Below are 14,642 nucleotides of genomic sequence, written 5' to 3'. Positions count from 1 at the left end.
TGAGATAAAAGATGATCTTTCAAATGTAATTAAAGGTTTATAATTAAACGTAAACGTTTATGTAACAAGATAAGAAAGAGACAAAGACGTGTAGGGCATAGCTGAATAGGAGGATAAAAAGTCCTGCCTCCGGGATTTCTCCCATACTTCGGGCATTCAATTTGGGATCAAATAGGACTAACCTCAGCGTACTTTAAAATTTTTGAGTTAGCCGGCCATTTTCGGCACCAGTTTTCATAAAAACCTGTCCCTATGGTGGGCATTACAATCGCTGTGAGTGTGGGCGTAAGTGAGAGGACAAAATATATGCAACGAGGTATGTTACGGGTGTTATGGACGGCCAGGACATAAAGAATCGGCAAAAGATGGCCAGAATCGCATATTCTATTTTTTTCGCGATGCTCCACCCCCATTAATTTTTCTTTCCAATATGCCAGCTAAAAGTTATTTAAGAACGCCCCGGGAAAACATTTTTTCTTCGTGGCCCTCTCAAAAAAATTTTGTAAAAATACGCGTTAGAAATTTTCAAATCGTCGGCGTTTTTCCGTGTCCACCTGAAAATTCATGAAAACGATTGGGCATCTGCTCCATTGAAAAATATTATAAATGCCGAAAACTACATACCAAAATTTTCTTTCTAGTCCGAAATATCTACAAATAACAGTGAAAATCGTATTTTCGAGCTAGCCGGCCCTGGCGGGCCTCTAGCGGGCTGGAAGTGTGGGGAGGTTTGTCCTATTTGATCCCAAATCGCATACCCGAAGTACGGGAAAAATCTCGGAGGGGGGACTTTTCACCCTCTTATTCAGCTATGCCCTTAGTTGACGTATTTTTTGTGATTTATTTTGCACTGTAAGCGTAATCAAGTAACAGTCAAACTTAGCAACTGCATGAAAAGTATGACACATTAATGACTCCATTTTTTAAATTTTAAATGCATTCTTTGAAACATTATATTGGATATTTTTGCTCTATAAAATTCATTTTTTATTTTTATTTATTTTTTGTTAACTTCTTTATTTAATATATCCCTCCCCTTTTCATGTAATAAGCCTCTAAAATGATAATATATTTCCGATACGCCGGCAAATGTGTTTTTGTAAAAATTCATATTTTAATAAAAGCTTTTTCCATAAAGCAGTATGAAATGCACTAAAGAAGAAAATATTGCTTATTGTCCGAGTGATAAAAAGCTTTTATTCTTAGTTTTAAGTGCATTTTATATTTTTTTGAAAAAGTGCATTTTTTTATCTTTTTTTGTTTTATTTTTATTTACTAGTTTTTAGTGTGAATAATGTAAGTGATTACATTAGAGCTGCCAAGGATGTTTCTGCAAAAAATAAGCAAAGCCATCTATTGAATAAATTTAAAATTATTTTTTCATTAGGAAATTCAATTAATTAATAACGGCACTATGGAAGAAAAATTCAAATATCTCTATTGTCATCAGGCGTAAGTAAGAATGCAGTCTGAAAATTAGAGGGGGTGAAATAAAATGTAAAGATTCCACGGGTGAAACAGACAAACAGAAGAAGAACCTAAGACAATTTTGTAAAAAAAAACTAAGCAAGCCTAATAAATAATATTCCATGCTTAAATATAAACAAAAGGTACATTTCGCAGATTCAATAGGTAAGGGAAATGGTTTTTTCCGAAAGACTTAAGTAAAAGGTCGGCATATTGTATTAGAGAATTACATTCTTATTTGTTTTGCTTGGTGCCTGTACAGCCCATACCTCACGCCTATCGTGTTGGCTTACGGTTTAGTATGCTAGGATGTAGCTGTCAAGGAAAAAACATGCTTAAATATGGAATTTTGATAACTTACAGGATAAATTAGTGGACAGATTTTGTCAAACCTATTCTTAGATTCTGTAATGACCCACTAAGTGCAATAGGGTAGTTTCCTTCATCAAAGAAAAGGCATTGATTGCGATTCTTTACCCACCATTACTGTATTCATAATATACAAATTATTTGGTTTTAGAAATCCCAGTTTAGTCGAATGTTAATGGTCAATTTTTACCTCATTTAAAAAAAGGCAAGATTGGCGCCCATGCGATGCCACTCCACGTGACGTCACAGGGACCTAGTTTCTATACGAGTGGATAGGAGTTTTACATCGTCTGAGATAACCCATGCATGCATGAGGCACAGAGCTCAGGGAAACATCTCTTAATAATCACCTATTCAAAATTCCTAAGGTCGAAAAGTTTTCTTCGTCTGATAAGGTATTAATAATCCTTATTTAAGCCAAGCGCTCTCTGCTAGGAGGGTACTCTGCTAGCAGTCTGCATCGTAGGGTCGTCCGTAGCCTCGCACCTAGGTGACCTCACACAGAACCAGCCAGACGTCGCACGGGCTTTTCCCAGCATTCATACTTAGCCGTCGCGTTTTAGCGCGCTTGAAAATTTTCACTTTTCATTTAATCGCGAAAAATTAATATTGTCATTTAAGTATCTGAAAGCGTGAAATATGCATTCCAGGAGTAATAACCTTTCGGTTTAGGCAGTAAAAAATAATAGGAAACTACCCCATTGCATGAACTCTATTATGTCTTCTTTCCTTTCGTTGGAAGTTTGGTGGGTTTTGAGATAACCCGTATAATACTTACATCCTCTGCCAATCACCAATGAGTTTAACTCGCAGTTTTTTTTTCATAATTCCCTTAGTCATTCCTTTTTCCTACAACATTCACTCTGAGCTCATATTTCATCTTGTAAGAAAAATCTCCCTTACCCCAGTGGCTCAACCCCTCTACTGTCTACTTCACTTCATCCGTACCCTGAGCCACTCATAAGGGTCGTACATCAGGGTGCCATTAATCCTTGCTTCCTCCCTAACCCTGCCGTAAAGGGTCCGGGTTACCCTAGCCCTCTTCTCTTCATACTCATAACTACTCTCGGATAATCTTCCGTCGCCCTGTATCTCTCCTCAACATCCTTCGTACTCAATTTTGGAAATATAACCTTAATTTTTTTGCTAACTTTAATGTATTCGGAACGCCTATTTAAAAGTAACAAGAATTTGATGCAGCTTTGGTTACAGATTATTTGAAACATGTACTTGCAATGATCCGAAGAAAAAGGGATTCCTGTGTGTAGTGCATACTGGGCGTCACATTTGTCTTGACCACCCGAAATAACTTTTTGTGCAGATGCAAATTCAAAAATCTTTCAAGCAAATGTTGATTAGCCGTCAGGGGGACATTAATCAGCATGATTGCCCTCCTTGTAGCTTTGTTATTTACGAAGACATGAACATCGGTATGCCTTTTTTAAATGGCACCCTATATTTTTTATTCGGCAATTCATTTCATCTCCTAAAGACTTATTAAAAAATGTAGCACAGTGGACCATTAACATAAACAGACCGTTATGAAAACATAAGAAACTCGTCCACTTCTTGGAATTGGCAGTAAACAAATGACAAGCAAGTCAAAACGTAACACAAAAGTCACTTTAATAATAATTACATTTTTAAGGTAAAAGACACCCTCTTTTCGTCTAGAAGTATCATACAAAATTTACATATTTAGGAATCTCCTCAGGATATAAAATTCCTCGTAGGTTTCGTTTTACCTATTAAACCCTTTGTGGCTACCATAAAAAAGTATTATGTTTCACCTTAATAAAGTACATGAATCTATATACAGGGTGTCCCAATTATCATGACAACCCGAAATAACTTTTTGTCCAGATGCAAATTCAACAATGTGTCAAGCAAATGTTCATTAGCCGTCAGGGGGACATTAATCAGCATGATTGCTTTCCTTGTAGCTTTGTTATTTACAAAGATACGAACAGCAGTATGTCTTTTTTAAATGACACCCTATATTTTTTATTCAGCAATTCATTTCCTCTCCTAAAGACTTATTCAAAAATGTAGCACAGTGGACCATTAACATAAACACAACGTTATGAAAACATAAGAAACTCGTCCACTTACTGGAGTTAGCAGTAAACAAATGACAAGCAAGTCGAAACGTAACACAAAAGTCACTTTGAGCCCGGGACCACAACCGCGTCCACGTCTAGGGTGCCATTTAAAATAGACAAACCGCTGTTCATATCTTTGTAACTAACAAAGCTACAAAGAAGGCAATCATGCTGATCAATGCCCCCCTGACGGATAATGAACATTTGCTTGACACGTTTTTGAATTTGCATCTGGGCAAAAAGTAATCGGGTGGTCAAGATAAAAGTGACACCCTGTATACAAACATAATTAGATAAGAAAGAGATAGATACATAAAACACAGGACGATGACTTAGCCCAGCGAGGAGATGGAATGAAGGCCAAAAACACATGGAAAGTTTTCTCCTAGACCGGGAATCGAACCAAGGACCTTCTCGAACTGGGTAGTTGCTCAGACTATCAAGCTGTCTAGGCTAATCTAATATTATGTTAACCAGACAAGGTAGTGTCCGCAAATATCCGCAAGGAAGGAGGACGCCTCGGTAGCTTATTTGGCTAATGAACTCGACCGGAAATTGGGGGATCCGGGTTCGAATCCCGGTCAAGGCGGATGGTTTTTTTTCTCAGTGGATCTTTCGCACGATTGTGCATTGCGGGTGACTCCCGTATAAGTTATCACCGCGGCTAGTCCCAGTATACTTTAAACAAATGCTATTTTGTTTTAGAACTAGCTTTTCTTTTCGCGGTTAATATCCTAACATCCCCGTGCCACATGTCTTTTAGGTGGCTGTCGGGGTAGTAATTACAAGGAGACGTCGCCAAAGTGATGTTCAGGATCTGGATACGGATGTTATTTTCTGAAACTATATAGGTAAGGTAAAAAAAGTGTCACGGCTTTCTTCCACATAGGCCCGGGTTCGAGAGATATTCGATTGTTAAGACTTCGCGCAACATGACATCCCTGGAGTAATCGCCGTGGTAAGGCACAATTCGGAGTTTCGTTTAAAATCCATAAATTAATATTAAATTTAAAAAATCGCGAAGTAACTAAATAAAACGAATGGGGATAAAATGTGACAGTGATTTCAAAAGAGAAAAACACCGCCGTAAGTAAGAGGTTGCGATTACTCAAGGGATGTCATGCTGCGCGAAATCTTTACAAGCGAATATCTCCCGAACCTGGGCCTATGTGGAAGAAAGCCTTGGCACTTTTTCTACCTTACCTGTATAGTTTCAGAAAATAACATCCGCATGCAGATCCCGAACATCACTTTGGCGATGTCTCCTTGTTAGATGTAGGTAAACACTGCGTACAATCTAATCTCAATCGGCATATTATTTTAATAATTATAACAATACGTCATAACCATACAACAACACCTAGTCCCTTCAAAAATAAGAATGAAATACTATGTGTGAAAATTACCTACACCGGGATTGAAGTTACGGCTCAGGGTTGAACTGTTGTTGTTGTTAGAGAGGGTATTACACTCAGGGTACGAATGTTAAGGGTTCAGGGGTCCAATGGATTGAGTTAGGTTGCTTCGGAGGGGTTCCGCACCCTTTTGTATATGGGTCGGGGGGATAAAAACACCCCCAAACGGATTGTAGCCCCCCCCAGAAGTCTCTTTCCTTCTGAACGTTTCAGGAATCCCTATCTCGCGTGTAGAAACGATGTGATATATGTTTGTCCCCACATCCAAAGCGATCACAATCCATAAACGCTTTTATGACTAACGGACCTAATTTCGATTGGAGCGACCAATTCTGGACGAGGTTTATTGCGCCGGTATCATTGAGATGGCAATGATCAGAAAAATAGAGAGGGATGAATCAACCTTGTATTTTAACCCATTATAGGCCAATGTACAATTTGATACACCAATATGACTACCAAAAGAGATCTATTTATTGTATTTCTGTCAAAAGGGTAGTTTCCTTCATCGAAGAAGACGAAAGGCATTGATTGCGAATCGTTATCCATTATTAGTGTATTCATAATATAAAAATTATTTGGCTTATGAAATCCCAGTTTAGACGAATGGCAATGGTCAGTTTTAACTCCATTTGAAAAAGGCCAGATTGGCGCCCATGCGATGCCACTCCACGTGACGTCACAGGGACCTAGGTACTATACCAGTAGTCAAGGAGTTTTACATCATCTGAGATTACCAATGCAAGCACGAGACACAGAGCTCAGGGAAACGTCTCTTAATAATTACCTTTAAAAATTTCCTATGGTCGGAAACTCTCCTTCGTTTGATAGGGTACTAATTATCTTTAATTAAGCCAAGTGCTACCTGCTAGCAGGGTACTCTACGCTACCGCCATGCTCGGCAGTAAGCAGCCTGCATCATAGCGGCGTTCATAGTCTTACACCAAGGTGGCGTCACACGGCTGCATCCGGACGGAACCAGTGTGACGTCACACGAGGTTTTCCCAGCATTCAGACTAAGCCGTTGCGTTTTCGCTTGCTTGAAAATTTTCATTTTTCATTTAATCGCCAAAAATAGATATCGTCATTCGAAAATCTAAAAGCGTGACATTAGTATTCCAGGAGTAATAACCTTTCGATGTAGGCAATAAAAAATAATAGGAGATCACCCTATACATTTTATTCATTGGCCGCAACATCTTATAAAGAAGGTATATGTCGATACTTCCACAGCACAAACGCTCAAAAATTGCTCCTCGAATCAAACTTGAAAATTTATCATCTATTAGCATTAGTAGTCCTAGGTGAGCGGATTTGATTCGCTGGACGTTTGCGCAGTGGAGGTATCGATATCTATCTCTCTAAATATTTTCTGTTACCTCAATATATCAGCACCCATTGAGCTAAATGTCGAGAAAGATCGCCTCAGAATCTCCGTGAGGAAGACAAATAAGACGTCAGAATGTTTTTGCTCCGAAAGAAAAAGAGATTAAGATTATTTTGAGTTCCCAATCCCCCCCCTCAATGTGTACCCCCGGCCTTTATCCTTCAGGGTAAGGGGTCAGGGTACGTGAAGGACTCGTTAGAGATAAGAGCTGACCGAATAAGTTCTTTCTCTTAAAGATTTCGGGAAGGACGTGAGGGTTAGTACGGAGATATGGTAACAGAGGGCAGCGGTAGTTTTGTAGCCAATCAGAGGGAGAGACAGAGAAGGCTTGTATGGATGTTGGAAGAACTACGAGGCGATAAAGATTGTGGATTTATTGGTTGTGTAAGGGTGCTTCTCAAGGGGTCGGCTAGGGGTCGCTGGACCGTTTAGGGTGGAAGGGGCCAGGATATTTAAGATAGGGTACGAATGCTTAGGGTGTGGGGAGTGTCGTGACGGAGGGTTTTTACGAATTGGCTCTTCTGATTTACCTTGGACTTTCAAAATCGTTTTGGTCGAAGGAAACAGGATTTATAAATAATTAGGTGTACCAAGTTGTGAAAGGTATTGATTGCATATTCGTTACCCACCATTAGTGTATTCATAATATAAAAATTATTTGGCTAATGAAATCCCAGTTCAGACGAATGGCAATGGTCAATTTTAACCTCATTTGAAAAAGGCCACATTGGCGCCCATGCGATGCCACTCCACGTGACGTCACAGGGACCTAGTTTCTATACGAGTAGATAGGAGTTTTACATCGTCTGAGATTACCAATGCATGCATGAGGCACAGACCTTAGGGAAAGATCTCTTAACAATCACCTATTAAAAATGCTTCAGGTCGGAAAGTTTTCTTCGTTTGATAGGGTATTAATAATCTTTATTTAAGCCAAGCGCTACCTGCTAGCAGGGTACTCTGCTACCTGCCAGCAGCCTGCATTGCAGCAGAGCACATATCCTCGCCCCATGGTCACCTCAAACGGCGGAAGCGGGAACCAGAATGACGTCACACGGAGTTTTCCCAGCATTCATACTTAGCCGTCGCGTTTTCGCGTGCGCTTCAAAAATTTCACATTTCATTTAATCGCGATAAATAGATATCGTCATTTAAAAATCTAAAAGCGTGAAATGCGTGCTCCAGGAGTAATAATCTTTCGATTTAGGAAATAAAAAAATAATAGGAAACCGCCCTCCCCCTGCTCTCTCCATTTTCCCTCTCACAGCATTTATCTGGCCCCGAATTTTGCAAACGATATGTGTTGGCAGGAGAGATATTTTTGGCACAATATTAAGTACATTTGAAGCGTAATTATTGATCCCTGTGCCATGATGACACATTGTCCTTAAGCCTGTACCAAAGCCGAAAGACTGGTAACCAATATGTTCATTAGTTTTGGCGAAAATTTAGACCCTTCCTAACTTCCCTGGCACCCTAGACCCTCCATTTTCTATCTCACAACCTTTAGTCGGAGATGAATGTTGCGGACGAAATGAGAAGTCAGGAGAGATTTTTCATTGCTGCATTTGCAGGGAAAGTGCGGAGAACTTTCATTGTTCCGTTGGCATTTACGGGGTCAGTCGCGTTTGTTAAGTTTTTAGTTAAACGTACGACCTGTGATTGATACGCGATCAATACTTCCGACTAAAATGGCTCGTCAACGGACCGTGAATTTGACGACAATTAGACGAAAATATTTGGGTGTATTATCGGTCAGCCATTCTTGACGTTGTAGATCAGTTAGATTGACGTCTAAACTGTTCAGAGTAAGAGTAATGGGGAAATTTGGCTAGTTTTAAACGATATAATGAACATATATTTATACTACATTTTATGAATTTTACCCAAATATTGGATTGTATCATCGATAAACCATTGTTGAGGTTACAAATCAGTGTGATTGATATTTATAATGCTCTGAGTAAGAGTGCTGGAGCAATTAGTCAAGTTTTAAACGAATTAACGGAAGATTACAGCCATTTTTCTCCCAGTCCCCATGCAAGGAGGTTCGAAAACAGGTCTCAAGATCCGCCGAACGTTCGGCGTCGAATTTATGTGACGCCAGAGTCTGTCTTATGAAAGGGGAGAGGGTAAAACGTGTTTTTGGGTTTTGGGAGAAGGTAGGAAGAGCTTCTCTCCGTATCTCTTCTGAACTTCCTCCGAAAGCGCAGAGGAGAGTGTCTTCGGGAGATAAAGTGGTTGAGGGAACCTCGGGAGACAGGTGGATCCATCTGACGGTGTAGGGATGAAACACTGCCCCCCCCTGAAGGGAGCTCAAGAATCGAAGGAGGGAGCTATTTCGTGATTACGTCGCCAGGGGGATGGGGGAGGGGGCGATAAAGCGTTTGACGCTTGAAGAGTGCTACATCTACACCAAAATGCTACCCCCGCAAGACGCCTCGATAGGCGTCTGGCAGGGGATGTCGATTATAAATTTAAAATATACAAATATAATCTGGGGTTTCAGGCGAGATGGAGTGGATACGTGACATGACAAAGCAGGAACAATTTCCACAAATTTTACTGTTAATAGTACTACCGGTTTCGCTTTACAGCATCATCAGGTACCTTAATGGTTTTAAATTAAATGTAAAATTTGTGGAAATTTCTCCTGCTTTGTCATTTTTCATTAAAATATACAGATTATCAGGACTTACATTTAGCGTATGCTTCTCTACAGAAGTGAGGCATGGACAACGACAGCAGCGGGGAAATCAGAGATGGATGTCTTCTAAATGTGGTCCTGCAGAAGAATGATTAGGTTTGAATGGATCGGCCGAGTTCGTAACGAGGAAGTCCTAAGAAGGGTAGGAGAGAAGAGAAGACTCATGAAAACTTTGATAAGAAGAAGGAACAAACTCAAATGACAAACCATGTGTCATGACGGCCTGATGAAGACAATTGTGGATTATACAAGTGAATGGCAAGAACGAAAAAAAGAATATTTCGAAAGAAATGTAAGGAACAGATAAAGAAGACTGTGAAAGAGAAGAAATACGTAGGTGTGAAAAGATTAGCTGACAGGAGAATTGTGTAGAGAGCTTAGTCAAAACAATATTAGGATTTTTGACCTGTGATGATGATAGATGATGATGATGATCCAATGGGTCGACTGAGTTAGTAATGAAGAATTTCTAGGCAGAGAATGAGAGAAGAGAAGCCTCATGAAAACCTTAACAAGAAGACGGAACAACCTTATAGGCCACATCTTGAGGCATGATGACCTGATGAAGATAATTGTCGAGGGACAAATGGAAGGAAAGGACGGAAAAGGATGACCTCAATTGAAACATATGGAATAATTGAAAAAGGATGTTATTACGTACGAAAAGATAAGCTGATAGGCGATATTAGTGGATACCTGCGAAAAAACATGATAAGGATTGTTCACCTGTGATGCTAATGATGTCATTAATGTCCAAGAGTAATAGGTTTGAAGAATAACCGAGTCATTTATAGTAACTATGAGAAACTGAGTCATTTATAGTAGCAAACACGCCCAAGTTAACTTTATATAGACGCTGTTTTCTTTACATGGTGCCAAAATTATTTCCTTTACTGCCCGCTGGAATTTAAAAAAATAAAACCTCAAATGTAATGCTAAGACTAATGTAATGTAATGTAATATAATGCTAAGACTTGCTAAAGACTGGCTTTTCTCCCAAGAAATAGTTAAAAATTTATTTTGATGTTATTTATCTACAACACTCATGTATCATTTGCTGCATTATTATGTTTATTGGCATACATTTTGTTATTTGATGGTGGCTCAATTCTGGTCCCATGACCTTGGAGACCACCTAAAGCTCCTTCACTTGTTTTTTGCTGTATTAAGATGTAAAAATAAAATGTCGGAGTAATAAATTATTATTGTTTTTATTATAACGGGAATTATGACATAGTTATTGCATTTCTAACAATGCGAATTACCATTAGCAACCGAATCTCTTAATTTATTTTTTATATTGTGATTTCTAAAACCAAACAATTCGTGTATTATGAATACACTAATGGTGGGTAACGAATCGCAATCAATCCCTTTCGCTTAATTTGATGAAGGAAACTACCCTATTCTCTTCCTGAGGTTCTTTCTGCTGTATTTATTTTCCTCTTATGTATTTCCCGAATAGTTAAATTGCTCTACCAGTACGATACATTAGGGATGCGCGAGTAATACTATTTGATCTCGAGTCAAGTAACGAGTCGAGTTGAAAACTACACGTGAGTATCGAGTCGAGTATGGTAACTACTGAACCAGGCAATACAACAATGTATTAACCAACATATTACCATTTTTCCGAAAGATAATGAGAAAATTTGATGGAAAATATGTCAGAATTAGGAGAGCAATTTTAAAAATTCGTCTTTAAAGGCCTGTTTACGCGATTAATTAACACGTAGGATTTTATGTCTGTTTGCATGAATAACTTTTGTGGACCGGAACGGAACATGTACGAATGCATGAACCAAATTAGAACAGGTTCTAAGTTCTGTGCATGCGTTCGCACAAGTTGGGTGATTAAACGGTTCATTTTGGTGTTCATTTTCGCGTTAATACATTTAGACATTGACCCGTACGTGTTAATCTACCGTGTAAACAGGCCTAAACAGTTGCTTAAGCACATTTGATATTAGTTAACCTCTAGCAATATGCCGTCAATGTAAATAATGTATGTATCCAAACTGTTGGGAAGAGCCCCTAGTAAATGCATTTGCGCAATTGTAATAAATATAAACTACGCAAATGGATCCGGTAATATTTCATCCTCTCAAATACTCATGCAGATCAAACAATTGTTTTTCATGTTCAGAAAGCAGGTTATGACTCCCCAAGTTACAGTATCACTGGCAGGAAAAAATGTCCTATCGCCACACAATTGTGTGGCTAGACAATAGAACGACTTTATAAACGATATTATCACATGAGTTTCATGATAGCGTCCCCTGTCCGGCAGACTTATTAACCTACCTAACCAACCATTTTAGGATGAGAAAGTAAAAGAAAGATGCTATTTCGCTCTCGTCCGACCGCACCTTGAATATGCAGCGATATAATATGGGATCCGGTGCAGAAAAACTTAATCCGCGAACTGAATAAAATACAAAGGAAAGCGGCGCGTTTCGTCAAAAACTGCGACGGGCGTACAGACAGCGTTACCCAGATGTTAAGCGAATTAGGCTGGGAGCCGTTGGAGACTCGGAGGCTGCGCGCTAGGCTTAGATTGCTTGAACAATTGAGAATGGATATCTTTAAGAGCGACACGGAGAACATAATATTGGAGCCACACTATATTTCCAGTTCCGATAGAAGCGATAAATTAAGAGAGATGTTTGGCGAACGGATAGATACTGGTATGTATGTATGCGAATTCGTTTTTCCCCCGAACCATAAAGGACTTTAAAAAACGCTAGTCCCAACTTCGTTGTAGAGCCCTTCATTTTTTTATAGCTGTAAACGACTGGTGTCCTAACACTCCCTGCCACACGCCTTTTAGGCGGCTTGCGGGGTATTATGTAGATGTAGATGTACAGTCGTCGACAACTCTGTAACGGAAACTACTCTACTCGACATTCGTAACACTACTCGAATCATTCGAGTCGTATACCAACTACTCGACTCGAATTTTCGAGTACTTGCACACTATAAGTATATATTAATAATCGCGTACAGGCAACAGCTGGTCTTAACTGGTGAACAGATAATGGCCTCAATATATCGTGTTTTTATTTGTCTACGTACATTTTTAATGTACATTTTTCCCTTTGTTGTGAAATTTTTTCCAAGTGATTTATTCCATTCCACCCACTCTTCTTCGCATTGCTGGAAACTTTTGAGCTGTAAATCTCTCATCTCTCCATACCTCTCTCTCTATACATCCTCCTTTCGTATATTTCCTTTTCCTTTTTTTTTGAAAGTATTGCGTACAACAAGATGGAGGTGGTTCCAATGGCAACGAGTAAACAAACCCCCTCTCCTCTTAAACTTTTTCCCCTTTTTTCCACTCCCCAGTCGACTCATAAATCTCCCGCCAGAGGTCCTCCATTTCGTCCCGCTTCAACAACGCCACCTTATGGTTTCTCAATGGAACCTTAGCTTACGTACATAAATATTGTATTGATGATTGTTCACTATCGCGACGACATTGGTTCCAGTCGGTCGCCGTAAATAGTTTCGTACGCACTGTCGCTAGGATACCCGTAAACATACGTACTAGCCCGTAAAGGAGTAGACTACGCAGTAAATATAATCGTTTATTGCTAAGATATAAGTTTATTTCAACTATATTCATATTAACAATACCGTGAGTTTATGCGCATTTGCTGGGTAGCGAATATGATGCAAAACTTCGAAACAATTCTGCGAAGTCACGGTGAAAAAAGGGAAGATTATTAAATAAGTTTTTTTGCGTGGATGAAAAAGAATATTTATGGTATTACGTTTGTCTGGAATAGTTTCATTATTTTCGCAAAGCATGGCGTTTACAAAGAATATAGAATTTCACAACAGAAATCATGTTTTATAAATTATGTATACAGTTCTTTGCACCTGTTAACCATATAGTAGAAAAAAATATCATTTTTTCTTTGATAACTCCGAAATTTTAAATTCAGAATGTAATATATCAGAAAGAATATTTAATTAAACGTTTGATGAATGAAGCACGCTAAAATTGTGATGAAATAACTGACATAAATTGATTAAGCATAATATATAGTAATATGTATGCTCAAAGTATAATTATGTATATGTAAATGTAAAAATATCGATGTAATATTGTAACATAGCAACAAAAAACAAGCTAAATTGCTACATAAACGTTATGTTCCATCGTTTTCTTAATTTGTTTTCAAATTTTTAAACCTGTTAAAATTTGTTGACACGTTTCACTGGATAATTATAGCATTGTGCTAATATTTTTTAATGTTTGTCTAGGTACTTTAGCAGTTCTTGTACCTCTCATATATACTATTAAGCCTTGAAAATGTAAAATAAATATCGAAAACATCGGGAATATGGGTTTAATTCGTGAGCTGAACCTGAAAAATTCACATTTAATTATGAACAAAAGTTGGGCAACAAAAGAAATTTAGTAAATAACTGCAGTCTACATATCGCTGTTCTGTTCATTTTTTTTACCGATTTCTGAACAAAAAAGACGATGGAAGATAAATCGAATGGCCTGCCCTCTACGGGAAAAGAGGGTAATCTCTCATCTCTTGCCTTTCGGCCGAGTCTACGAATTTAATGGGGTTTTATAAACATTTTAACGACTCTTACGGTGGCGACCTCTATTAAAACGCAGTAAAATGGGGAACAAAAATATCCTCTGCCCCCCTACGCCTCCCGACGGCGGCCCCATTTGACGAGAGAGCAGAATTAAAACCCCATTCGACCGAATTGCCCTAATCCATTTTTGATTTAAAAAAAACAATCGTTATTACCGTTCCCCAGAGGGGAAAACACACCAATAAAACGCCTGTAAGTTCTTTTTCCCGGGGAGCGGTCATATAATACCAACTCTTATTTTTTATTCAGGGTGAATCCCTGCGATATGTTTGAATCGTTAAAATTATGGAACGATTTGAAAGCCCCACCTTGAGGGTTGACCTGCAAACATGATAAGCCTTTATTGTCGGTAAAACTCGGTACGAAATGTGTGACCACATACCTATCCGTCTATCATCATCATCACTGGTCAACAATCCCAAGATTGGTTTGACGCAGCTCTCCACTCTATTCTCCTATCAACTAATCTTATCACACCTACGTATTTCTTCTCTTTCACATCTCTCTTTACTTGTTCCATATATTTTGTTCGAGGTCTCCCTTTTCCATTCCGAGGCCTTCCACTTGTCTTT

At 38.8% G+C, this 14,642-nt stretch overlaps 1 protein-coding gene across 1 annotated transcript in view; it reads left to right on the top strand.

Moving 5' to 3' along the window:
• Nucleotides 1-7,010: 7,010 nt before the first annotated feature.
• LOC124172994 (dentin matrix acidic phosphoprotein 1-like) overlaps nucleotides 7,011-14,642 on the top strand; it is an 89,386-nt gene continuing 81,754 nt past the window's right edge. Inside the window, exon 1 of the mRNA XM_046552527.1 lies at nucleotides 7,011-7,124. Coding sequence (XP_046408483.1) covers nucleotides 7,011-7,124 — 114 coding nt within the window. The remainder of the gene's footprint in view (nucleotides 7,125-14,642) is intronic.

Source organism: Ischnura elegans, assembly GCF_921293095.1.
Source record: "Ischnura elegans chromosome 13 unlocalized genomic scaffold, ioIscEleg1.1 SUPER_13_unloc_3, whole genome shotgun sequence".
In the NCBI taxonomy this organism is placed as follows: Eukaryota; Metazoa; Arthropoda; class Insecta; order Odonata; family Coenagrionidae; genus Ischnura; species Ischnura elegans.
This window is presented reverse-complemented; position numbering and strand designations above follow the sequence as displayed.